This window comes from Cebidichthys violaceus, unplaced genomic scaffold (assembly GCF_023349555.1).
Source record: "Cebidichthys violaceus isolate CVI_PGR_0920_01 unplaced genomic scaffold, fCebVio1.0.p SCAF_20, whole genome shotgun sequence".
NCBI lineage: Eukaryota > Metazoa > Chordata > Actinopteri > Perciformes > Stichaeidae > Cebidichthys > Cebidichthys violaceus.
In genome coordinates, this window is record NW_027176373.1 from 2,811,425 (window position 1) to 2,836,674 (window position 25,250).

The following is a 25,250-nucleotide window of genomic DNA, read 5'->3' on the forward strand; positions in this document are numbered from 1 at the left end:
CATAGAGTAAAAGAGTCTAGAGTTAAAATAAGTTACTGTAGTCTCACAAGGGATCTAACTCACCGTCCAGTAGCTGTACCTCATCAAGGAATAAAAAAGTTCATTCCTATCTCCTTCAAAGTATTAAGAAGAGTTAACCCCATTCGACCATTTGATTTACAACAATTTAAAGTCAAAGCAGACCCTGCCGTCTGCTCTCTTGCCTTCTTATCTCATGGGCCAAACATCTCATTGTTCAACGATTTCCTAATTTGCAGCTGGCTGGTGATGAGAACATGTAGCTGTAGTAACAGTGCGCTGTTTGTCTTGGTAGACGCTTTATTCGTTCACAGATGTCTGTTTTTAACTCTTTACAGACTTTCCAAGAGTCCTCTGAGTCATGCCAGTGACAGACAATGGCTTATTCACAACTTGCTGTAAAATGGTTTTGCTCACTTGTGTTTGTAAGTCTATGTTTGTGTGTGGATGTGTAAATCTGGAACTGGTTCTCGGCAGGAAAAAGGCTCTCTGGAAAATGCATATATAATTCAGACACAAAACAACCGTATAATGCAAAACAGTTGTGGACTTGGTAACATCAAATCTGTCTGTGGTGCCAAACACCAAAATGTCTCTCTGTGTTCTTACCCATCCCTGCTTCTTTTCACCGCCGCCATCTCTGCTCTTATTGTTTGTCCCGTAGCTGGCTGTCCTGAGGGCAGTACCAAGGGGAATGTACGACGGCCCCGTGTCTGAATTCTCCATGTCCCGTGGTGGCACCCCCTCCGCCTCAGCACGTACCTCTCCCACCAAACAGCCTGTCAGAAACCTGCACCAGTCTGGATTTAGTCTAACAGGTAACCCTGCACAATGCAGTGAGCCCAGCTTCTTAATACAAACCCCAACCTCATATCACCCAGCCCTTCATCTGTTTATGGTCTGTATTGATTTATGCTGTATGGAGACACATCAGAGACGCATGCATGTGCAGCAGTCGATCCACCTTCACAGCCTCCTTTTATCTCAACTGAGCAACAACATCACGCTGTGAAGGAGGAAGCGTCGTGTGATTTTTTAATTTTTTTTGCATGTTGCTCTGAATGAAGCATTCACATCTTCTTGGCGATAAGCTTCAAGCCTGTAGAGTAACCTAATAATCTGCCCTTATCCTGTTTCATGCTTTATGATGTGCAAAGTATGGCATGCGTTTGTCTGCAGTATACCAGGCTCCTTCAAAAAAAGGGCAATTTGTCTGTTAATGCATGTCATTAAGTTGCCCACTTAAGCTCCTTTTGAGTTTTAATGAGGCAGAGCACAGACAGCATGAAGTTAAATGTGTGTACGCAACCAGTTAGCTGTTTCGTGCTTTAGTGTGGTTTACCATGAAGTCAACATTACCCCAAATTGAAACCATACAAACTGTACTTTTGACGCATCTATGATGGTAACTTCGATGAATTAGCATTCGAGATAGGAGCTCAGTACTTTGGTGTATTTCTGTACTATGCACATTATACTAAGCAAATCACGGCTTCTATTCTCCTGTTTTCACATGTATTTTGCACTACTCAACATTTTATTTCCTAACTCAGTTAGACCAGTCATTCTCTGTAATGACTCATCTCTAAGAAATGCACCTTAAATCCCTTTCTCCCGCTGAATTACTCTCTTACAGTATCTCACGCCTCTCAAGTAGAATTTTTTTTATTGCTCTTTAGGACACTGTGACCTCTCACTACAACCTTTTAGTAATGTCAAGCTACATAGTTTCATGTGTTTTCCACAGTTACACTTGGACGCTGGATATGCATTTTGGCTCAAGGCCTAAAACGCACAGCGTACAAGATTTCAGTCCTGGCATCTGGACATGGTCTATTAAGAAAGCCTATCTAATGTGAGAGATCACAACACTATGTATTCACACTCGACATCTGTTCCATTATGCGGAGCTGCTGAGTGACAGTCTGATTATGCCCATATGTAAGGCATTGGATTAGCTTTGATTTAGAAAACAAATGTGAGAAATTGTTTCTGTCAGGCTGCCAAACAGTGAAACTTTGTGCACATGGTAGAATCGTGAATCAGATAGTCAGTGTTTCCATCCGTTCCTGACGGAGTGAATATGTCCATGTAAATCAATGAGAGCGGACGCTTTTTTTTTACCTGGACAGCACACAGCTATTCTCACAGTGGTATTGGCTGTCTTTGTGAATGCATGTAGTATTTTCAAATAGTGGATAACTCATTTTTAAACTCCACAGATTGGTGTTTAGTTGGTTTTATTGAGCAACCTGTCTTTACAAGAGTAGGTTACGTGGGATACCTCATCGATGAAATACGGCGGTGACCTCCGCCGGAAAGAATTTCCACATTTGAGTATAAATTTAGAGGGGAGTAAGGCTGCTCTTGGTTTCCCAGACTGTGTAAAGATTCTGTGTGTACTGAGAGTATGTACTCTCAGAATGAGTCAATCTATTTTAGTTTGTCCAGGGCCACCACCTGCAGAGTGGATTTACTTGTCTGGAATGAGATGGGACGGATTGTTTGCTTAGATACAGTGTATCATCGTCTGACATCACTCTGCTTTCCATTCATATGCTCGCTGTTAATTTGTTGCTGCAGAGGTTCTGGCTCATCCTTTGGAAACACGGTGCTTTATGTCAAACTGTCGCTTCTTTTGTTAATGTTTCATTAGCACTCATACAGGGCATGGTCTGCTGAAATATGAATCACCCTGTCATCTCAGTGGCAGGTACATATATCATAGACAATAGACAAATGTGTCCTGGAAAGTAATAATGCGAGTGTATGACAGCAAGTATTTGTGTCCTGTGATGAAGTCTGAAAGGGTTGACAAATGGGACAAATTCTGGTTTTAACAGCAGACAGCACTTAAAGTAAAGTACATGCTAACCAATGATAACACTTTATGGGGATTTGGAGGTTCTATGCATGTTCTCCACTTTACCATACACATTAAATTCACTTATTTTGTCCCATTGAGGGCTCACACATGGAGTGTTCTACACTGCACCGTTAACTAATTAGCATGCAGGTGGGGATATGAATACATAGTTGGAGACTAGCATTACAAAGGTGTGTATATGTAAATCCATGTCTGTTCTCCATTTCCTACCATTGTGTTTTCTTCTAAGACAAGATAATAATGGGAAACTGATATGCAGCATTTTCTTTGTGTCCATTTGTCTAATTTCTTACAGTCTTTTAAACGTCTCTCTTTAATTCTCTCTTTGCCCTGGTTTTCAATTTAGCTCCCTTTTTTCACCCTTGATATCTCTTCCAACTGCCTCTGCTCTTTTTTTTCCTTCCATGTAATTCACTTTATCTGTCTCTCCTTTCCTCTCTGTCCAGGCCCCTCCATCCCAGATGACCTCCCCATCAGGCCTGCTGGCCGGCGTATCGTAGTGCCCCCTGGTGGTCGTTCCAACATCACATCCCTCAGTTAAACAGCAGGAAGAAGAGGGGATGCGTCCAGAAAACGACAGCAGCCAGAGTGCAGGAGTGAGGGTGGGAGGGAGGGAGGGAGGGAGGGAAAGGGGGAGGGAGGGAGGGAGGAGCAGATGCAGAGGACCATGATTAGTTAAAAGAGCCAAACACTGAATCCTCATGCCTTACCTGTCACAGCGCTACCATGCTCAGATGAGAACAGCATCTCTTTTCCTGGGGAGTTTGTTTTAAAGTGGTTTAGAATCGCCACTAAAAGATACCAACAAAGCACAATACACATGACCACAGTATAGAATACACCACAGTACAGTGAGAACATCTTCACTGTGCTATTTGCCAATAGGAAACTACACCAGTAAAACTGCATACCATCACATTCAACCAAATACAAACAAACTCTGCTCTCAAAGGAAAACAGATACTGCCTTTCTCAGATTGATGCGATGGTTCTTTCACCCTGTTTGGCTTTCAATGTCACCCACTTTTCAGTAGCCTGCTTTCTCCGTAGTCAGCAACACTAGATCCCACATTAGCCATGTTTTATCATGCAGTACCATTGATTAGCTCTAGATGGCATTGTATATACGGTAGATGTAATGTAGCTTTGTGAGTGATGTTTGTTGCAGCCTGTTTGGGTTTACTGGACCAAGTAAAAGGTATTTATCAAATCTCAGAGCAGGAGTGCCGTTGGACATGGAGCTGCATGGGCCACAATAACATGGGTGACGTGATCCTTGATCCTTTTGCCACTCCCTCTCCTCTGAGGTGCTTGATGAATACCATCCCCATGTTGTATTGATTGGCTAATTATTGATGTTATTAAAGGAACACAGACACATGCATAGAAAGGGTTTTTAGCATTCTGTATCTCCCAATTCTTTTTTTATGTCCTGCACTCTATCATGGCTATATTGAACGTTGTAAGAAACCGTCCTTTGCATTTGCTTCTAGCTTATTGGCTGCTAAATGTGCTCATCCTAAAATCATCTTGAAAACAAGAAAGAGGGAGAAAAAGATTAACTAAAAAAAAAACCTGTTCAGAAGAAGTACAAATACACTCCCTTGAAGCTCAGCCGTAACTTGTAATGATGAGCTTTAGAATTTAGGGCAATGAAGAAAACCAGATGCAATTAAATGAATAAGTGACAAACGCCTGCTTTCAGATAACAGCACTTCACCTCTTGCTTTACTTTTTCATTCCTGACTAATTGGGCTCTCGTTTTAGAACAAGAGGAAGACCATCATTCCCTTGTCATCCCTAGCCCTCTAATGCAATTCTGACCAATGCTAATTCAACACCAGCCTGAATATAACCATGGGCCCAAGTTAGTTTACGTGAAGCACTCTGGATCTGAATGCTCTGAGGGGGGCTTAGAGCTCTTTATGTCTCTGCTGTATTCTGGCAACGCAGAGGATCACGGTGCAGTAAGGGAAGCTTTTTATTTGGTTGCTGTCCCACTGCGGGGGAAGAAGGGGAGGAGATGGCGTTTTTATTTGGCAGCGGTGGGGCAGAGTCTGGGGCAGGAACGAGTGGTGGTTTGTTGTATTTATGTTAGTTTGACAACCTTTGTTATTGTTTTTATGTTGATTCTTTTTTACTGTTTTATCAAAACCCAGAGATGGCAGGTAAAAAAATAAGGTGTGTTGTGGAGGTATGATTTGTTTCCTGAATAAACATGAGTTGCAACTGATTTGACTGGGATCTCTTTTTTTCATTGAGAAGTATGTACTAAAGGTGGACACAACAAAATTAAAGGTTCTAAAAATGGTCTGAATTAATGAGAAAGAGACCTAAGGTTACAAGTAGGCTACAATTATTTTATGATAATCAAATCTGACCTTCCTCAAGAATTAACGTCACACATTTTTACAATTTGCATTAGCATTACGTTCACATTTTAGATTAAAAAAACAGCTTCATCAGGTTGAATTTTCCATATGAATTATTGAATTTGTACCTGTGATTCTTTTCTAATGCAGATATAATTTGCAGAAGCAGCCCTGTCAATATAAGCGCAACGCTATGTACAGTATTCTTAGCACATCCAGGCAGGGGAGCTTTACATGTTGAGTGTCTCTTTACTTTGTATTAAACACCATTATTCATTTCTCAATAAACCAGAATTGCTTAAAACCCCAGGGCACTATATATCTGTATCCACATCTTTGCTGGCTGTTTATACGCCTAGAGTTTCCACTTTATTAGGCACTATATCTTTCCTTTTATAGAGTATGAACTGGCCATTTATTCAGACAGTGAGTCATTTTGGCGGTGAGTGACTGTGTAAACAATTCAGACAGAGTTGAGGGGTTCAAGTTGGATGAACAACATGCATAACAGAAGCATGAGGTTTGATTTACACCAGCGTCTCTGGGAGACTTGACCTACTGTCACAGAAAAATTAAAATAATAATATATAATATATAATATATATATATATATATAATATATATATATATATATATATATATATATATATATATATATATATATATATATATATATATATATATATATATGTATTCTCCTTGCTCCGCATGTCGGATCTGTAACAATTCAAATAAGCCCAGTAAAAATGAAAAATTATACTTAATGCCAAGATAAGATAATAGATATTAACACTGGATCATCAGCTAATGCCCCACAGCTAAAGTCTAGTATGCAATCCATCTCTTGGCCACCAGGGGCAGCGCTGAGCAACACTACTCCGCTCTAAAGTGTAGAAAAACACCTGCAATCAATTAACTAAATGCTTTATTTGTTCAATGAGAGGCTTCCTTCGGGTAGCCCTCCAGGATTGCAATGCCTAGATGTGACAGTCCTTCAAAAAGTTCAGAAATAAGTGTCAAACTAGCTTTTTTGCTCGCTGACCGCTACGTCAACTTTTGGTGGCCCTATTAACATAATCACACACACTCATGTTTATTATGAAAGAGCCAACGCAAATCCCACCAATGGAGGAGGAGTTCCACTTCTGGGTAATTTTTTCCCCCATAATTACAGAGTTGCAGTGTTTGAGATAAAGGGAGATAGTTTGGCTGGCTGCTAACATTTGCATGCCATACAAATGTTAGCAGATGCTTTAACGTCTTCTCAGTGAGGAGTAAGAATTTGTCTCACAATGTTTAATTCTAACCAATTCAATTTCAAGTACAAGTTCTGTAGGTTTAGACTGCTGGTAATTTAGGTGTTTGTTTTTTGTGTTAATATTGCAGGGTGGAATGGTAAAAGAAGAAAACTGTAAAAAGACAATACAGTCAACTTTAAAGATGAAGCACACACAAACAAATGGCAGTTTGGGTGAATGTCAAAACTCCAGCAGGACATAAAGGTAAGTCTCACCTCTTCCCCTGTTGTAAGAATAACCATTAGAGCTATTCCTGCGTCACAGACTGATCGTATTTCATTGTCATGTATCCAAACTTTGCCAATTTAGCTGATTGGTAAGGAAAGTGCACTTCATGAAAATAATTAATCACATTGATGACACTCGCACTGTGTGGTCGAACTAATAGGATGACTAAAGTACAGTCCCATTGTGTTCCCTAGTTGTGGGAGTTACACACACATTCACCCTCACTGTGTGGTCCAACAGTAAAAGTGCTGCAAGGTCCCTCATGCATTGTTTAATGGTGAGTAAAAGTCTAATGACATCATAGCAATCATGCCAAGTGGCATTGATGACGATCGTAAAATGCACACTAGGTGTGGATTAAGAGATGAGTCAGCAACCTCAGTCTAAACTGGGGTGGTGTGTGTGTGTGTGTGTGTGTGTGTGTGTGTGTGTGTGTGTGTGTGTGTGTGTGTGTGTGTGTGTGTGTGTGTGTGTGTGTGGTGCTTGTTGGTGTTGTAGGTAACACAATGAGAAAGTGTATGACTGTAATGAGAAAACATTTCCGGAGAGGATAATGTAGATTCGTTGTTATCCAGTCTGTGTTTGTGAGTAGATAACAATATATTTTGTTAACATTCATGTGATAAGCCGAGGTTTGCTGCTTTTATCATTGGGGATTCCACATAGCATATTGGGGAAGCATTTATCAACCAAAAATCCCCCTCAGATCTCCCATTAATGTGGAGATGTGCTGCCTCAGCTCATTTCAGAAGAGAGACGGGACCGTGCCTTCTATATGACCTAGGGAAGTGGTAGACGTGTGTGTGTGTGTGTGTGTGTGTGTGTGTGTGTGTGTGTGTGTGTGTGTGTGTGTGTGTGTGTGTGTGAGAGAGAGAGAAAATAGGAAAAGCATATCAGCATTATCACAAAAGCATTTTGGATGCTGAGGGTGTGTTATCAAGGAAAAGCTCTGAGACGCATTGGAACGAGAGAGAGAGTAAAGAGATTATTTTGTTGAATCAGACCTGATTTGTGTGTAGATAAACAACGGCCATTGAAGTTGGAGACTCATCCTAGTTATATCTTTACATATTATTTTAACAATGGGTGTTCATACCAAGTCCATCTACTCCTCTGTAGGTTACTAACTGCACTACTTGTCAGTTAACACTAGGGGGCAGCATAATATTTAGGATCGTGGAGAGCAACCTACGCATTAAATACATATCATATGCAATTTGTTTAAAGACCTTTTAGCCCAATAATTTAACACTCTTTTTAGATCTTTCCACTTTCCTGATTTTGCTTAATTGCTTTCACAACTGACGCCATTCCATGTCCCATATTACTTAAAATGCTTATTCAATAAAATATGGTAATTCAGAAAGACGTGCAGTGAAATAAAGCACAAGACATTGTCGGATTGGTTCAGAAAAAGAAAGTCATTTTTTTTAAGGCACACCTTAATAGTTTGCAACTTCATCACATTTGAATACAATAAACACAAAGTGACAACTGAAGGACAACAAAACCTTAATTGGAATGAAATTCACAGGTAAGGAACAAATCTGTTCCTAGACTTAATCTTTTTTTTAGGTTGGTAAGTTTTGTTGAAAAATGTTATTACCTGGGTAAACTACTATTTGTCAATTATTATTTAAATGTTCACTTTTTGAATCGGCCACATCAAATGATTATATCACAATAAACCCAACCCATCTGGTACCTATTATATATGGACAAAGTAAGATAATCATTCACAAATATCATTTACCCCGAGTATACCCAGGATTTATTTAACTATCCCACTATATCTCACAACTTATACAGGAAACCACCTTTGGATCTGTAAATTTACATCAATGACGACAACAACAACAACAACAACAACAACACAAAGTCAAAACGTTGTACCAATTTTCAATAGAAAAGTGCCAACAGTAATGAACTGAATAGAGTGAAATCTATTTTAAATATTCTAACAAGTATCATAGACTTGAAAGGATTGAGTTGTATTGCACATAGATAAGATCGAGGTCAATAGGACGACTAGACATTAGTAGAAATGACATTTACTTACTGATTTTGAAAAAAAGCTCAGGTTTTTCTTACTTACACGTACAGTTTACGGGATAGAGCTGTGTGCCATATCTATGTTATAAGGCATCCCTCTGAAACTTCAGAGGCAGGTGTGGTTTCTTAGACATATAGTTTCAGACAAATCTTAAAGTATATTTAAATCCTATGAATAAGGGGGTAATGTCTGGCCTGTTTTTTTTTATTTGTTCCAATTTCTTTTTTATTTATTTTGTTTTCTTGTTAACAAAATTGAATGTGAAAATCAATATTACGATTTCCCCCCACTGTGTTATCCAGCTGGTGCTAAATTACTGTTGAATACCATCTGTACAAGAATGTTGTCGCAGAACGTATTATTCTATGGGAGCAATTAATTTTGAATACAAATTTACAGACTTATCTGGTGGCACAAGTAATTGGTTGTATTCAACACAAAAGAAGAAGGGCACGAACATTATTTGACAAAAATAATACATACAGTAACTGAAAATAAATCTTATCTAGGACTCAGCTTAATCCTTGTCTATAAAACCATCCCTAAGGGAATAAGTGTTCACTCACAGCTTTAGATTTTTTTTGTCTCTCTGTGCATAAATGCTACAGTTGATGAAGAAGCATGTGCAAAGCAAAGTTCAGTGCAAAACATATAACACCTACCGTCTACCTTTTCTATGTTTTCATAGCTATAAAACTGTATATAAAGACCCTGCTGGTCATTTGCAGATTGATCAGTAATCTTCTGGTTGTGGCCGGAGCTTTCAACCACACCGGGTGGCCTTAACTTCAGCGACTTCATAAAACTTCCAAGCTCAAGAATGGACCTCCAAGGTTAACCTTAAAACCATTGTTTGTCAAATGCATTTCAAATTTCAGTTTTGACTCAATAGTAACTTAAAGCGTACGCAAGTGAAACTAAAACTTGCAGTTGCCTATCTGCAGTAGGGACATTGTACAAAATGTTGCAATCCTACCGTCTTTGTTAGCTCGACTAGCTAAGCTATGCTAAGCTAAGCATAATGTCCGCTACCGCCGTGTATCTGCTGCTATGTTGAAGTGAGCCATTCACGCCCAAGCCTACAGTTCAGCTCTTCATTTTCTATCTTAGAGGAATCTGTGGTTGCGTTCTTAAAATAAAAGGCCTCATTATACCTTAGTAACCCCTCCGTTTGAATGTGTCGTACTCTTAGTGTCATGCTCAAGTCATGTGGATCACACGGGACAAAGATGTCCACCCTCATGCCAATTCTTATTCAGTCCATTTCCATAGCACTGGAGAACCATTGTTGTGTTGAAATAGCTGTAATTAACCAGAAAATGCATGGCTGACAATAGACAACTGAGTGTCCCGCCCAGGTCAGCAGCAGTACCTACAGCTTTCAGCCAATGCTAACCACGTCAGACTTTATTACTGTAACAGCTGAGCAGGTGTGGCATTGTCTCCTTTTTTTTTTTGGCAGGGTTGTGACCTCCTTTCCACTTCAGCACGCTGCCCAGAGTAGAGGTTGAGCAGACCGTAGAGCACCAGAGTGATGTAAAGGAGCATGATATGAGTGACACTCTGCTGAGAGTCGTTCTTCTTTGTGACAGGAAAGAGAAAAAGGAAAAAAAAAGCCTCGGTCTGGCACGGCTGCTGCTCCGGGAGTCCATTTCACTCCTGCAGGTCTGCAGATCTCGATGTGGGTTTTGTGGGTCAAACGGTGACACACAAGTACGTGTTGTGGTGCGGTGCGGGGAACATTGAAGACGAGTGCCTGTGCTGATAGAACAATATGTGTCTTTGTGTAAATTGCTGATCTACAAGCTGTGGGCAGGTGCAAGTGGTAAGGGACTACGTTTGGGATGTAGGGTCTCCAGACCTATCCTGATAAGTAGGCAGCCGGTTCGACGTTGTTGTTCTGTCCGTCCTCTATTGCCTTGTTCTTCTCACTCATGGACAACTCAGAGGAGTCTGAGTCCACCACTGCTTTCTTTGACCTGGTGAGTAAAGAACACACTATTGACATTTTATCATTTTACCTTAACCTCTTGCCTCTGATGGCCAAGGATAGTGGCTAATAACAGTTTTTATTTTTCATCATTTTAACTTTACCATAGACTTGTGATGGCCAAACCTAGCTGTTTTTAGAGACATTAAAGAATTTACTGTGATATTTGGCAAGGATTTTAAATTTTACTGCAGTCTAAAAAACGACAGAACATTTCATTAACCATACTAAACATTGTTGTCATTCAATATTGATTTTATACACTGACAGTTGTGATGTTTCCTGAAAGTTATATTGCAACTTATTTCACAATGAGATGAACAGTATTGGTGAACAGAAGGTGTTTTGCATGTATCGGAGGTTACTTTTCTCTGTTGAAGACGATGAAGTCTCTCTGGACATTATCCAATCTCTGCTGCAACTGACCGTTCTGGAGGAGAGACAACCAAAAACACAGACCTTCAGTAACTCAACTGCTGGCAATCCTGAAAAAGCAATAACAAAATCTGGGCCGATCATTAGTCCTTATCAATCCCATCTACAGAATTGATTACATTTAATGTACACACAGTTGTTTTGGTGTCACTGGTGTGAGACGGGCAGTAGACTGCGCTCACTACTTTCCTCATAGGAGTTTATTTTCTTTTAATAAGATGCCAGAGGAGGAATTTGACCTAACTTTAGAGGACACTTATGCGCTGATGTCTCCACCTGCTCCACGCACTCATACATATTTGGCCCACTTAATCATGTGAGAACATCCGGCTCTGTCATGGCAGACTGTCCTCACACGACTGTATAGTAGTAGACAGGTGCTTTCTCACTCTCCCGAGGAGGCAGTGACAAGAGAGATTATAGAGATACATCACCATTAGGACACTGCACTGTGTGTGTGTGTGTGTGTGTGTGTGTGTGTGTGTGTGTGTGTGTGTGTGTGTGTGTGTGTGTGTGTTTGTGTGTGTGTGTCTGTCTGACAGGGAGACAAACTAATAGAGACACAAGAACATAATAGAGAGAAAATGAACAAATGCAGAATGGTTTGTTCATTTCCTTGTGCAGATGAGGGTTTTACCTTACCTCTCTGTATATACACCTTAATTAATAACCTAAATTAAACACAATTTATAAAATTAGACTTAAACTCCAAACTGGCCAATTTGGTCCTCCAGAATGTCTCTACTTTGAAGAGTTTCCTCATCCTTATGGAGGTTAGGGCATCCAAGGACTCCTAATCCTCAAGAAAGCTGCTTCCCAAAAACACCCCTCCAGTCACATCCAGGTTCACGGAAAACCCCTCCAGGAGAGAAGTGGCTGACTCCCTGCCCAGAGCAGTCAGTCACACAGGCAGAGAGGCTCTGTACAGGTGCTGTCACAGTGGGGGAACAGCCCCTGGCAGACCAAAAGCCATCAACTAAACTATGGCAGAGAGAGAGAGAGAGAGAGAGAGAGAGAGAGAGAGAGAGAGAGAGAGAGAGAGAGAGAGAGAGAGAGAGAGAGCTGCTGTGTATGTACACTTGAGAAAGTGAACGAAAAGAACAGAAGGTGGAGAGTGTGCATTATGTAATTATCTCGCATGCGTGCAGTGGCAGTCGGTGTCTTTTTTTTGGGGGGGGGGGGGGTTTCCGGGACCCTTTCACAGCGGTATCACAGAGGAAAATGACAAATTCACGACATAACTACATATAAACACCAATCATCCAGACAGAGATGGGAACACAGGGTGTGCTTGTGTGTGGGTGGTGCAGACTACTGAAAGGACAAAGAAGCAAACAGGCAGACAGAGACAGAGGAGGAATGCTGTATATAATTAGTCAAACATCAGTGATGGATGAGACTGATGAGACGCTGAGTGTGATGGAGGGTCTCTCATTTCACAATGAGATATTCTTAGATCTAAAGGCATGATAGAACCTGACAACAAAAACACCACCTTTGCATAACCTTTCCCCCAGTTTATTTACAAAGCAGCTCTCTTTTTTTAAAGATCCAGGAAAAATACTTCGTTATTTACAGCAATCACAGTTACAGGAGGAGGTTGAACACAAGTTGCACTGCTTAAGTGCAACCTGTGTTCAAGCTCCTGGCCTTGCAGAGAGAACAGTACCATTAACTCTCGGCAATTCATCACCACCTCTTCTCTCTCCCTCCCTCCCTCTCTCTCTTTATTTGTTGCTTTTAAAAAGGAAGTTTGGAAAGCTTATTGCTTAAATTAAACTTTCCATTTAACGAGACAAAGCACGAGTGTGCAGAGATCATAACTGTGCACTAAATTATCATAGAACGTATGATATAAATGGTATGCATTTCCCACACTGTATGTATTTCAAATTTCACAAGACTATTGGCACCAAATTCATACATGACAAATCAAACCAGTGATATGGATTTTAGAAGAGAAATATGGTGAATGTGAAAAGTTATTTGTAGTTTTTTTACCCCATTAGGAATAATGAAAAATTGGTTCTTAGGAGACATGCTCACACCATAATTTGAACAGCAGGATTTTCCGTTGAGCATGCCGTTTAGTGTAAAATCTAAAACTTTTTGAGCTACAGCTGTTTGACTGCCTCCGATGGTATCCCTGCATTCAGCAATAAACTGAGGACAAGCTCTGACTGCACTTTTAATTAGTGTCACCTATGCAGCTCTCCCTCTTCCAGTGGCCCATTGATTTACCTCACTTTAATACTAATTAAGTGATTTTGCAATACAATGCAGCGTCTATTTGCCTAGCAGCAAGCACATACACATTTTTATTAAATACATTTTTTTCTGGAAGAGAATAATCGGAAAGAAACAGGGAAGAATGCTAAAATCCTGTTCTACAACTTAATCATACTTAAAGCTACAGAAAGTTGAAATTTCATGTATGTACCTCCATGTATGTATGTCTATACCAGCTGTTATGTGTAGCGCTGTTGCTGCCACCAAGGTGCCACCTGGAGACAATAGCATCCTAACAACAATGAAGCAACACCCTGACTCACACTCAAAACACCAAAGCAACAACTCAGTGTGACACTAGTAAAAAAAAAAATAGTCTTAGCAGGTTTTGCTTTAAGGTGTCATCAGGGATTCAGGTCAAAGATCGTTGATATTTATATAGGCATGGAAATTCGAAAGGGTTTTTTGCACCAAACATCCGTGACCAGAGGAGAAATCTGAGAGCAGATGTTTCACAAGGCAGCCAGAGTGTGAGGAGAAGGGCCGAAGCTGTAGTGCAGGAAATCTGTACAAGCAACAATATATCTGAGTGCAAGCATACAGTTTGAGCACAAGCAGAGCAAATCGAAGTGCAAGCAAGGGCTATTTGAGTGCGAGGACAGAGGGAAAGCATTGCGAAACCTAAACTTTAAATCAATGAATCATGCTCTCAAATTGAAAGAACATGCTCTTGAATAAAGATAGGAAAAAAGCTCCATCATCTTCTGGACAGGTTTCCACTCTGTTTAATATGTGCAGTAAAGAATATGCTGAGATGTATTTGTTTGTGTGATGGGAGACCAACAATTCATTTTGTTCTCACAGCACAAGTCCAATTTTCTGCTGCTTATTATCAGTGATTTAATCGAGCTAATTCTATGCTACATTATGAGCGTAGCGGGAACACTGAGGCAGAGAGATGAAAGAAGGAAAATGGATCTGTGTTGGGGGGGGGGGGGGATGAGAGTGACATATAATAAACAGCATTGTCTAAAGAGGGTGACGACAAGGGGAGGAGGGGGGGGGATAAGGTTGGAGTGGAGAGGAGGAATATGCCAAAAGAATACAGAGCAGCCTCAGGGTAATGAGTAAGAAGCTGGCCGGGACAGCATTAGGGCAACTAGCTTACTTCATTCAATATTGATCTGCTATGCTTCAGAAATGCTGCACAGACCATCTCTCTCTCTCTCTTTCACGCACGCATACACATGCACACACATCAAGCATCACGCTCTCTTATGTGCATCCATCACAAGTGGCCCCAGAGGTCCCTCGTAAATTGATATGGAAAAGCATCGCACAAACACAAACCGATATTTATAGAGCTAATAGAGATATTTATAAAGCGGATTATTCTCCCTCACAAAAAGAGCGACGCATGCTGCAAAATATGACTGCTTGAAATTAATAATATGCATTTTAAACAAGTAATTGTGAAAGAAAGTTTCAGTATTACATTTTTCAGTATATGTATATATTGAAGTTCATGGTCCCTCTTAAAGGCAAAAAAGTGAAGGGGTGATATTTAGCTGGTTGCCATTTACTGTTGATTTAAACATGCACACCAATATGTAACACGCTTCTTTACAAAATAAGAAAAGGACAACAAGGTCAGAGAAACAATCAGAAGGATGTTGAAGTCAATACAGTAGCAAGCCACGGACTAATGTTAAGATGACAGAATAGGATCAGTTTGGCCACAGCATTCTGAACAAGCTACAGACAACGGGAGACACGCAGGCGAATTATAGAATACAGCCTCTTAAAATAAGATGGGGAGATTTAGAGGTAGTTTGAAAGGCTTTCTCCAGGTGGGCCAGGACAAATACTACTTTGATTTTGAAACACATTCTTTACCAAGAGGTAGATATTCTGAACAAACATATTTATCAAAACCACCTTCAAAAGTGACGCTGAGGTTCTGGGCAGGTAGTTTAAAAGGGTTTGCTGATGTTATGCTGCCAAATTGGCAGGTCTTCAAAAAAATTTCTGTAATCCTCCTTTTTTTTTTTTACCACTTCAAGACAGTTCAGCAAATCATAACTATTATTACTATTTACTGCTTTTAAACCTCACTGATCTAAAGAATGCATCACAACATTGATATTTCTTTTACTCATTCATTGTTTAAAAGTTGCTTTCTCCATTTTCAAGTGAAAGACCTTTTCCAAGCAGAATATTTCTAATCCTGGTTTCAGTCAAGCTGCATTATTCAAATATTGAATAAATTATACTAAAATGAATCGGGTGATTTAATCAGGAAATGCAGGCCACCAAAGTACAAACCCATTTTATTGACTGTTTAGTGTGTGTGTGTGTGTGTGTGTGTGTTAGTTTCCTGTTAGTCTGACCATTCACTGTTACCTCATCTGTGACCATTAACATAAATGTTTCCCTGAAAGGGTACAATCATTATTTCATTAGAATAGGAGACTTTGTCTTTGTCAGAATGGGCCACAGGCTGGAGAAGGTTGCCTGACTGCACAGTGAGATATCGCTGATATATACACATAGGCAGGTCTCCATAAGTAGCTGTCGGCTTTCATTAAACATGGCGCACTTTAGGCAAGCGCTGCCTTCTTATTGCAAGTTGGCAAAGCATGTGCTCCAGACTCTAGACCACACAAATTGTTTCACTTCTATTAGAAAAGAGTGCCATAAACTGTTCTAACGTGCCAAAGAGCGGGAGAGGGTCCAAACGTATTAACTTTGTAATGACATTGGTTGTATATATTGTGTGTGTGTGTGTGTGTGTGTGTGTGTGTGTGTGTGTGTGTGTGTGTGTGTGTGTGTGTGTGTGTGTGTGTGTGTGTGTGTGTGTGTGTGTGTGTGTGTGTGTGTGTGTGTGTGTGTGCACAATAGGTTAGGCTGCACATGTGCAAAGGCAGGTTTCAACAGTGTGGTGAATTATTGTTGGAAAGAGACCAGACCCAGCACACACAACTGCACTATATCTTGGTAAGAGCACATGAGTGAAACCATGAGCTGCTTGATTCTGCTGCTGGTACTTTTACTGTCTCAATGGAAAAAAAAACAAAGATAGAAAATTTGACAGAATCCCTAGAATTCAGTGTGGCTATTGAGTCCTGTACCGTAAGTACATTTCTTCTGATAAACGCACCGTACTATTGTTTTTTATAAATTAAATAGCCTACTATGTGATGTCAAATGTGGTCAAAAACAGGAGCACAGTCAGTTGTGAAGATGTTCCAAGTCACAGATTGTATTATCAAAAGGGCTATGATTAGCAGACTAAGAAAGACATTTTAGTAAATAATGCTCACTACAAAATCTGCCCCTCAACTCTTCTTTTCATAACACCAGTTTTGTATATAACCCCAGAAGTACATCTTGCATAATAACATGTCAACCTGATCTTTCTTGCTACCCAGAATAATATATTTAGTTTCCTCCAAGCTTTTCAACGGTCCTATTTGGATTTAAGATGAAAGTAAACACAAATGACTTGAGCTTTTTTTTTATTTAATTGCAGTTATCCTCCAAACAAAAACATGACAGCACTTATCAGGTCCCACTGCAGCACTAGAGCAAAAATGAAATCACTGCTGCTTAACCGCTTTCACTATGGCAGTGTTTACGAGTGTGTAATGTGTGTACATGTGTGTGTGTGTGTGTTCTTCCCACGTCTCACTTGACCAGTTGATCAAATTAACCTTTCAGTGATTTCCTCTCTGTTTTCTATAAACACACAGAGGACAGCAGCTGATTTATGTAGATGGAGCGACGGACTAAAACACTGGAGCTGGAGCCATAGGTGATTGCATTCTTCGCCTTCCCCATACACGCGTCAGACAGACGATTTATTCTGATGAAGGTGAGGGAGGACAGAGCTCTAAAAACGTGTCGTCAAGATTCTCAATGGCACTCCAGACACATTTAAAAGACAAACTAAGGAGAAACGTAGCTCCTGTAAATGAGCCGAATGAAACCGTCGCTCATCTTTCTTTAATGAATAATGATGAGCACTGAGGGAGAGACACCTTTAAAGGGTTGGTCGATTATTTTATTGTTTTAAGGTTTTTATATCGTTCAAATCCGAACATTCTGCTGTATTATTGCATTCGATGTTTCGAGTCGAAAGCCTTACCTGTGGAGACCCATCAGATCCCTGGTCCTTGTTTTTTCTAGCAAGCCTTTTCTTCTTCTTGTGAAGTGGTTTGGACTCCAGGATCATTTCCTCCAGCTCAAATGTAGGGTCACAGTTCAGTCTCCGCCTCTACAGAGACGCAGACGCATGCAGGCACACGTTTAAAACAAACAAAGAGATCCATGGATTCAAATATTCAATCTTATTATTAATAATTATTGAGCGTATTCTGTAGAAGCAAGATGATCGTTTTGTATATTTTCTTCAAAACCAACTTTGTCATTGCTTCAGAAAAGACAAACGTTTAACATTGTCTGACAATAGCAACAGCACAGTGCTTTCATGAACTGTGTATCACTTACTATTGTCTTATGGTGGCATGTTTCTTTGCCAATGTTTAAACTTTAAGATCAAAACATTTTCCACAGAGGAAAATTTGAATTTTCTGACATCTGCATCCAATAAAAAAAATGCAATGATCAAGGCTCAAAACGCAGAAAGCCAATAAAGACAAAGCAGACTGAATGCTGGGAAGTTAGGAAACAAAACAGAAGGGCCTGAGATCTCTCTCCCTGTTCAGCCATTAACAGTCTATAAGGTACTGAAGACAGAGGATAAGCCTATAATTAGATAGAGACACACTGTCAATTCCCCATCGATCCTCTGTGCTTTTCCTGTGCTGTGCCAGCTCAGCCCGCTGGGGAAAACCTGCTGCTCTGCAGTCGCAATAGACTAACAATTTGATAAAATCATCTAGTCATCTTTGCACTTGCAGCAGTCATTATGCTGCATGATCCCTGACACGAAGGAGTGCCAATCATTGTCACCTTGCTGCTTCACTAAAACTATAATTGTTAGAGCCATTAAAGTCGTCTTTTACGCAAAAAATAAAAAAAGACAAGAAATGTTCCTGTTCCAGGATCTGAATTGTCAAAATGTGCTGCTATTCTTCTAACCATGTGATAGTAAACAGAAACAGGGTTTTTGGATTGATCTGTCATTCGTGTAGCTGAATGAATATAGCATATATATGCTCATAAAAGTGAATTAAAGTGCTCCATTGACAGCTATTCTTTTTTTTTTTTTTTTTTTTTTTATGACAGTTTTATGACACTGAGTCAAATGAACTGGACTCTTGACGTTTGCAGGCTCTCATTCAGATCTTGTGTCAGATCCTCAATCCGTATACTACCGGCTCTGAAACAGGGCGCAGTGAATCGCAGGTCGACGTTCTTTCTACCTGAGGCATGTGTACGAGTGCTTACTATGTCTACTGTGTCTAATGCACACTCAGTGGGAGATCCAGCTCAGCCCAGCAGAGGGTGGTGTCTACAGCTCGACTAGAAGGGATTATTAGATAAGGAGTTGGTAGTTCAGACTTGAGTCTTTCCCCCCCCCCGCATCTTTGTCCCCTTTCGGGAGATATACTGTTATGGGAATAGCTATGAGAGAACAGTAGAAGGAAAGGGGTTTGAGGGATTGATGGTATTTTTTCTGAATGTGAGAAAATAGCAAAAATCATACATCATCATTCATCCACAGATGGCATATTCATTAATTGTTTGGTGAATGTCGGTTGTTTTGTTTTTAAAGCATTTTGGTGGGTAGCATACTGAGGCCGTGCTCAGTTTATTTTGGAGACTCACATTGGGAATGAAGCCGGGAGGAAGCTGTTTGCTGAGCACAGCGTCCCAGTTGACATGTGACATGTAGTCCAGATCCTGTAGCTCTGCTAGACAGGAAATGCGCTTCTGGACATCTATGCACAGCAACTGAGGGAGACAAAAGGATTAGGGTAAGAACAATTGTCCATGGGGAGGAGGCATGGCTAGAAAAGTTGGAGGCTGAGTGCCACTGAGACAGGAGCACATGTTTGCCCTAAAGGATGTGTCTGAGAATGAGGATATAGGGGGGGGTGGGGGGGTGATATTGAGGAGTGGACGTGAGAGGGTGGAGAGAGGAAAACACAATGAGGTACATATAGGAAGCAAATGGTGATGAGGAAGATTCAAAGGGTTGTGAGGTGTGAAGGACAAACATATTGAGCATGGAATTCTCCCCTTACATTCTCACTTTCTTTACATCTCTCTCTCTCTCTCTCTCTTTTTCTCTCCCTCTCCCTCTCTCTCTCTCTCTCACACACACACACACACACACACACACACACACACACACACACACACACACACACACACACACACACACACACACACACACACACACACTCTCTCTCTCTCCCACACATTTACACATGCGACTGGAATGCCAATGAGGCACGAGGAGTCTGAGCACGAAGCAATGCAACAGTTTGACTGCAGTGGATCGCTGCCAAGACAAAACCCCAAATGCTACAGCGACAGTGCATCTGTTAGCTTTGTAAGTGGCTTACTTCCAACAAGAAGAGTTACACCTTCTTCATTTTAATTAAGAATAGACTGTTAAGATGTAATAAAATGCAAATTACATTAAATGGAAGAAACTCTTGTTATTAAGGAGCGACATAAATAGCTTTATTTCTTCAGTGCCAAGGAATGTTTGCAGTGTTTGTAAGCATGTGCTCACTTTGTACAGCACACCATAGATTTATTTATTTACGTACTGTGTAACTTTGACACTGTGAGAAACAGCACACTATTCCTGTTCTTGAATATTTGAGGATTATACTTCCAAAGCTGCTCTGCACGCTGCAAGACTTGCATGTACAAATAAACCACTAGTATACAAAGTAAGGCTGACATGAACGTGACCCTCTACTTCAGATTCTATAGATGCACCTTGAGAAATGAAGTGCTGGTTCAAGGGAAGGATAGTTGTCTTCCCACAGGAAATACAAAATTCAAACTAATGAGCAATCCACCCCGAAAAGCTACACTCATCAACTCTTAGTTCTTTTCCTCTCTTGTCTGTATTTATGACAAGTTCACACCAGTCAAATTGGTGTGATGTTGGCAGTTTACTGGTCATTTTGCATTGGGGTATTGTGATATTGGAATTTTGCCAGCAGCCATAATCAATGTCAGAAGTACCAATAAGTTACCTTTCTGAGTAGAGACTTCATCTCCAAAGACCAGGCTGCCGGGTAGCTGGGATGGACCTTGTGGAAGGTCTGAAGGATCTCGTTAGCCGGTGTACTGGATCTCATCACATATGGTCTCTGTTAAGAGGAGAGCGGCATGTTACAGAATACTTGTATTCACAGCCATGCGCTGCCTGGAGGAGCTTCTTTGACAAAGTATGTGTTTCGAAGTTAGTTCTTCAGTTGGCCCTCTCTACACTCGTCTCCTTGTGCTCTCCTTCCGTGAACCCATATCCTGCACTGGTGAGAACAAAATGATAGAGGAAATAAGGGACTATTCTCAAAACAACTTAAGCCCTTTGCCTTTCAGTGTGAGAGGGCAGCTTGTTGACAATTTTCCACATCAATCCTTCTCCACCCTCTTGATCTTTTTCCAGGACAGTAAGTCCTCTCAGACTGATAGACTGGAAAGGAGAGAGAGAGAGATGGAACGACATGCAGCGCTGCACTGCAGGCGCTCCATTCCATGTTCTTTTGGATGCATGATGTCAATTATGTTCCCCATACGGTGTCAGAGAGACATATATATATATATATATATATATATATATATAGATAGATAGATAGATAGATAGATAGATAGATAGATAGATAGATAGATAGATTATATATTCTTTTAGAGTCAGACTTTCAGATGACAGAAGGCAAAAAATGTGTCCAATATACAGTATTTGCACCATTTTGGAAATGTACCCCTGCGTCTCTTTGTTCCCTCTCGGGTTAATTGTTGTCTAATTTATGAAAAAATTAAATAAAAAAAAAAGCAGAAGCTGGAGGTGGAGACACTGAGTGACAGTGACTGATTTGCAGCTCTGGAGAGATGCTGAGTTGCTTTGATCTGTACCTGCAACCAGTGGTCAGGCCCAGCAGGGGAGCCTGGTCGCTGGGAGAGGAGATAAATGACGCAGTAAGATGTGGTTGGAGCTTAATACCAGGTCTGAACAGGGCCTTCTCCCACTAAATAACCATTTGTATGTCAATTGCAACGTTGTTTTTCTTGCGTGCCTCCACGGTGAACAGAGAAAAACAAAAAGGCTTGATGAATTGAAGTAAATGGGGTTCACGTTTAAGAAAAGCAAAACTACATCAAAACATCCCTATGCAAACTCTCACACAAGTCCTGCAGTGTAACACTTCTGCATCTCACGCTTGCACAGTCACGCTACTCATCTGTGCTAGTCCTAAGTGTTTTAAATATGTTTTGGTGGAGATGCATGTGTTACGACTGCATTAATGAGACTTGGATTATACTGTACGAGTTGTGTGAGAGTCTGTAAACGGATGTTTTGATATTAGTTTTGCTGTTGTTAAATGCAACCCCCATTGACTTCAATTCTTCACAACTTTTTTCTACCTTGTTGGACTCTCTGTTCACTGTGGAGGCATGCAAGGAAAAAAACAAAACGTTTTTCTTCCAAAACCCGTTTTTCTTCAAGAATTCAAGGTAACAAGTGGTGAGTCATTTATATGAATATGGTAATTTTGTTGGTGAAGTATTCTTTTTAGAGAGAGATAAATGAAAGAATCGAAAGGTGCCTGGAGCTGGAATAATAGCGAGCAAGCTCTCCGTTTTCAACAGCCAAATAATTCTGCACATGTTGTAATATGGCATTCAGAGAAAGGTGTAGCTGAAAGTCCCTTGGAGACAGAGGGATGAAGTGAAAATTACATTTCAAGGAGAGGGTGAGGGCGGCGTGCAGAGAGAGGGGTGAAGGAAAGTTTAGCAGAGGGTTTGTAGAAGATGCAGATTATAGAGGAACTTTCAAAAAGGGGCTCACGTCTATGTCACTCTAAGTGAATTCTGGGTGAGTACATGTGTGCTCAGCAATTCCTACCTGCATGAGTGAAGGTTACAAGTACTTGAAAAATCACAGGACACAGCTTTGAGGTAAGAGAGAAGACTTCAGGTAAACAGTGCAGGTAGGATGTAGCTTTGAGGTCAACGAGAGGACAGAACATATTCTAGAAGGCTTCAAGGAAGGTTTGGAGGTGAGATAAAGTTTGAGCTCTAAATATATTCAAGTGGGAGTAAGATGTAACTGGGTCAGAATGTGTTTTAGAAAGCGAAATGGAAAGTTCTGCGGTAAAAGTAACTCAACAGTTTTATGGAGGAGGGTGAAAGGGAGAGCATTGAGATGTTTGAATAGAGGAAATGGTTTCAGGAACACTTAATGACAGCATCCAGATCAGTTTCAGGTGTTCTAGGTCCTTGTCAGTGTGGACAGAGGTTACTGTAGTTTGTGTAATCATCACTCTGAAATATGAGAGTAAGTTCTGCAGCTGCAGTCTGAGCCGCTGTTAGCTCGAAAGACCCGGCCTTATATAGCGAAGGGAATGAGTGAAAGCATTAAGTCCCGTGCTCATTTCCATGACATCAGAATAAAACTTCTCCAGATGGGAACCAGCATGAAATTAAATAAGTAATATATTAAAAATCAATTCCAATCAAGTGACTCTTAAAATAACTCAAATTCTATTTGCTCATTCTCCTGCACTGATGCGTCTCACACCGTGACTAAACATTTAAATGTGTTTCTCAGTAAGGTCAACTTAAAATTCAATTATAACCCCCCTCTTTTTTTGTTTTGTGAAGGCTGAGGTCTTGCTGTATGTCTTCTTTCCTACTGCCAGGACTCTGCTTGTAGGTGTCCCGTGTATTTTCCAGTGCAGTAAAGTGTGCCAGACGGCCACGCTGAAGTGAGTTAAGATGGAGTCACCTGTCCTCTCAGTAGCTCATATGCTGTGATGCCCAGCGACCACCAGTCGACAGAGAAGGAGTAGCCAGGGTGGGACCCCTCGAAGGTTTGGAACAGCTCTGGAGCTGATAGACAGAAAATAATATGCAACAAAATCAAATATACAGATGGAGTGTGGTGATACTATCTTTGCTCGGTTAGAAATAGATTTTGGTGTTTGTGTGTTATTGATCCCTATTCCTCGTTTTTGTTTGGACATTTTAGTCAATGACAGTTTATTTCTACTATAGCCCTATTAAAGTCATGTCTTTTTTATAATTGAGACATTGGTTTTTATTACGTAAATGTTCCACAAAGGCTTTATTCAAACATAATTGCAGAAAGAGCTGAATCATGAAGGATTTTTAAAACCTACTTTGCAGTTGAAGCCTTAATTAATGACCATCATCACTGCGCGGGACACTCGTTCCCTCTTCTCACAGCAAATGCCCTCGTGAATGTTCTCATCAACTTCATCACTCATTAGATGCAATTGGCATGAATAAAAACTGAAATAATAGCGAGGGAGTACTGCAGATGTTGAAAGTGCTTCGGTAATGTTAGCAGGTCTGACCCAGTCAGACTGACGTTGCAACTTTGGATGCTTATTTAGACATGAGACTGACATGTAACATTAGCTGTCATGTTTAACAAATTGCATGTCTGAAAAGGGGCTTGTCTGACAGATTAGCACATGCTGTAATACGTTGCTTGTACAAGTCCTGTAACAGCAGACTTTACAGAAGAGGTTGAGCTCATGAAGGGTTTGTTGGGGTTCTGGGATGATTAAATTCCACTCTTTTTGCCAGAGGCAAGTATTAATTATTGGGATCTAATTTGGAGCCAGTGTAGCATCAGAATGTATTTGTCATGAATAATCGACTGAACAGGTTTTCTGGGTGGGACGAGCTATCAAAACTCAGAAATTGTTTTTCCTCTCCTGTGAAAAGGAATAATCTACTCTAGGGGAAAGTTATTCAGATGTAATCTTGTTTCAAATGGTTAAGATGAATTTCCGTCATTCATCACTTCTTTCTTCATTATCTGGATTACACTGTCAAAATCCAGACAGCCATGACACATACTGTACACACGCACACACACACACACACACACACACACACACACACACACACACACACACGCCCTACTCCTCGTCGTTATGGCAGGTTTGCTCTGCTCTCTTACTGAAAAGGTAGTTTAGCTACTGAAGCTACAGAGAGATACTTGAATAATCTATTACACCACAGAGTAATCACCTGAAATCACACATGGTCACAAGATCATTCTCCATCATGAGCACACACTTTGTAAGGATAAAAGCAGGCGCAAGCGCGCACTAACACGCGCGGTCTCGTCATTCATATCCCCCTGAAATCCTGTTAAGCTCCGATCTGATCTCTCAGGAGCTGAATCCTCATCGACCTGATCACTACTGGACTTAAGAGTCATGAGGAGGGCGATTGCACCGGAGCTGAAAAGGATAAATACTGGTTTCTAAAGGCAACACTACTTTCTATAAAATGTTAACACTGCTCTCAGTTTTTGGACTCATGCATCAACTCAAACAGAAGAATTAACTACAGGTATTTTTTTATACAATTAGGCACAAATTTAGACACAGAAAAGGTTGTAATGTCTCCTTATTATAAATATCCAAGCAAATAATTTGTCACTTAAAATGTCTCCTAAGCATAATTTATAATTTAGCTTCCTGAGCTTTAAACCATCACTATGTACTTCACAACAAAGTACTGCCATTTATTGGTCAATAGGCATCCA

General features: G+C 40.5%; 2 protein-coding genes across 2 annotated transcripts in view; one reads left to right on the forward strand and one right to left on the reverse strand.

Moving 5' to 3' along the window:
* Nucleotides 1-3,506, forward strand: part of dpysl3 (dihydropyrimidinase like 3) — a 29,073-nt gene extending 25,567 nt beyond the window's left edge. Inside the window, exons 13-14 of the mRNA XM_068715681.1 lie at nucleotides 683-836; nucleotides 3,352-3,506. Of these exons, the coding sequence (XP_068571782.1) occupies nucleotides 683-836; nucleotides 3,352-3,446 (249 nt within the window). The 3' untranslated portion in view covers nucleotides 3,447-3,506. The remainder of the gene's footprint in view (nucleotides 1-682; nucleotides 837-3,351) is intronic.
* Nucleotides 3,507-8,213: 4,707 nt separating this feature from the next.
* The window catches only part of stk32a (serine/threonine kinase 32A), a 63,310-nt gene continuing 46,273 nt past the window's right edge, over nucleotides 8,214-25,250 (reverse strand). The window contains exons 8-13 of the mRNA XM_068715683.1: nucleotides 23,451-23,554; nucleotides 20,695-20,811; nucleotides 19,304-19,429; nucleotides 17,658-17,786; nucleotides 11,212-11,276; nucleotides 8,214-10,835 (exon numbers count right to left, since the gene is read on the reverse strand). Of these exons, the coding sequence (XP_068571784.1) occupies nucleotides 10,718-10,835; nucleotides 11,212-11,276; nucleotides 17,658-17,786; nucleotides 19,304-19,429; nucleotides 20,695-20,811; nucleotides 23,451-23,554 (659 nt within the window). The 3' untranslated portion in view covers nucleotides 8,214-10,717. The remainder of the gene's footprint in view (nucleotides 10,836-11,211; nucleotides 11,277-17,657; nucleotides 17,787-19,303; nucleotides 19,430-20,694; nucleotides 20,812-23,450; nucleotides 23,555-25,250) is intronic.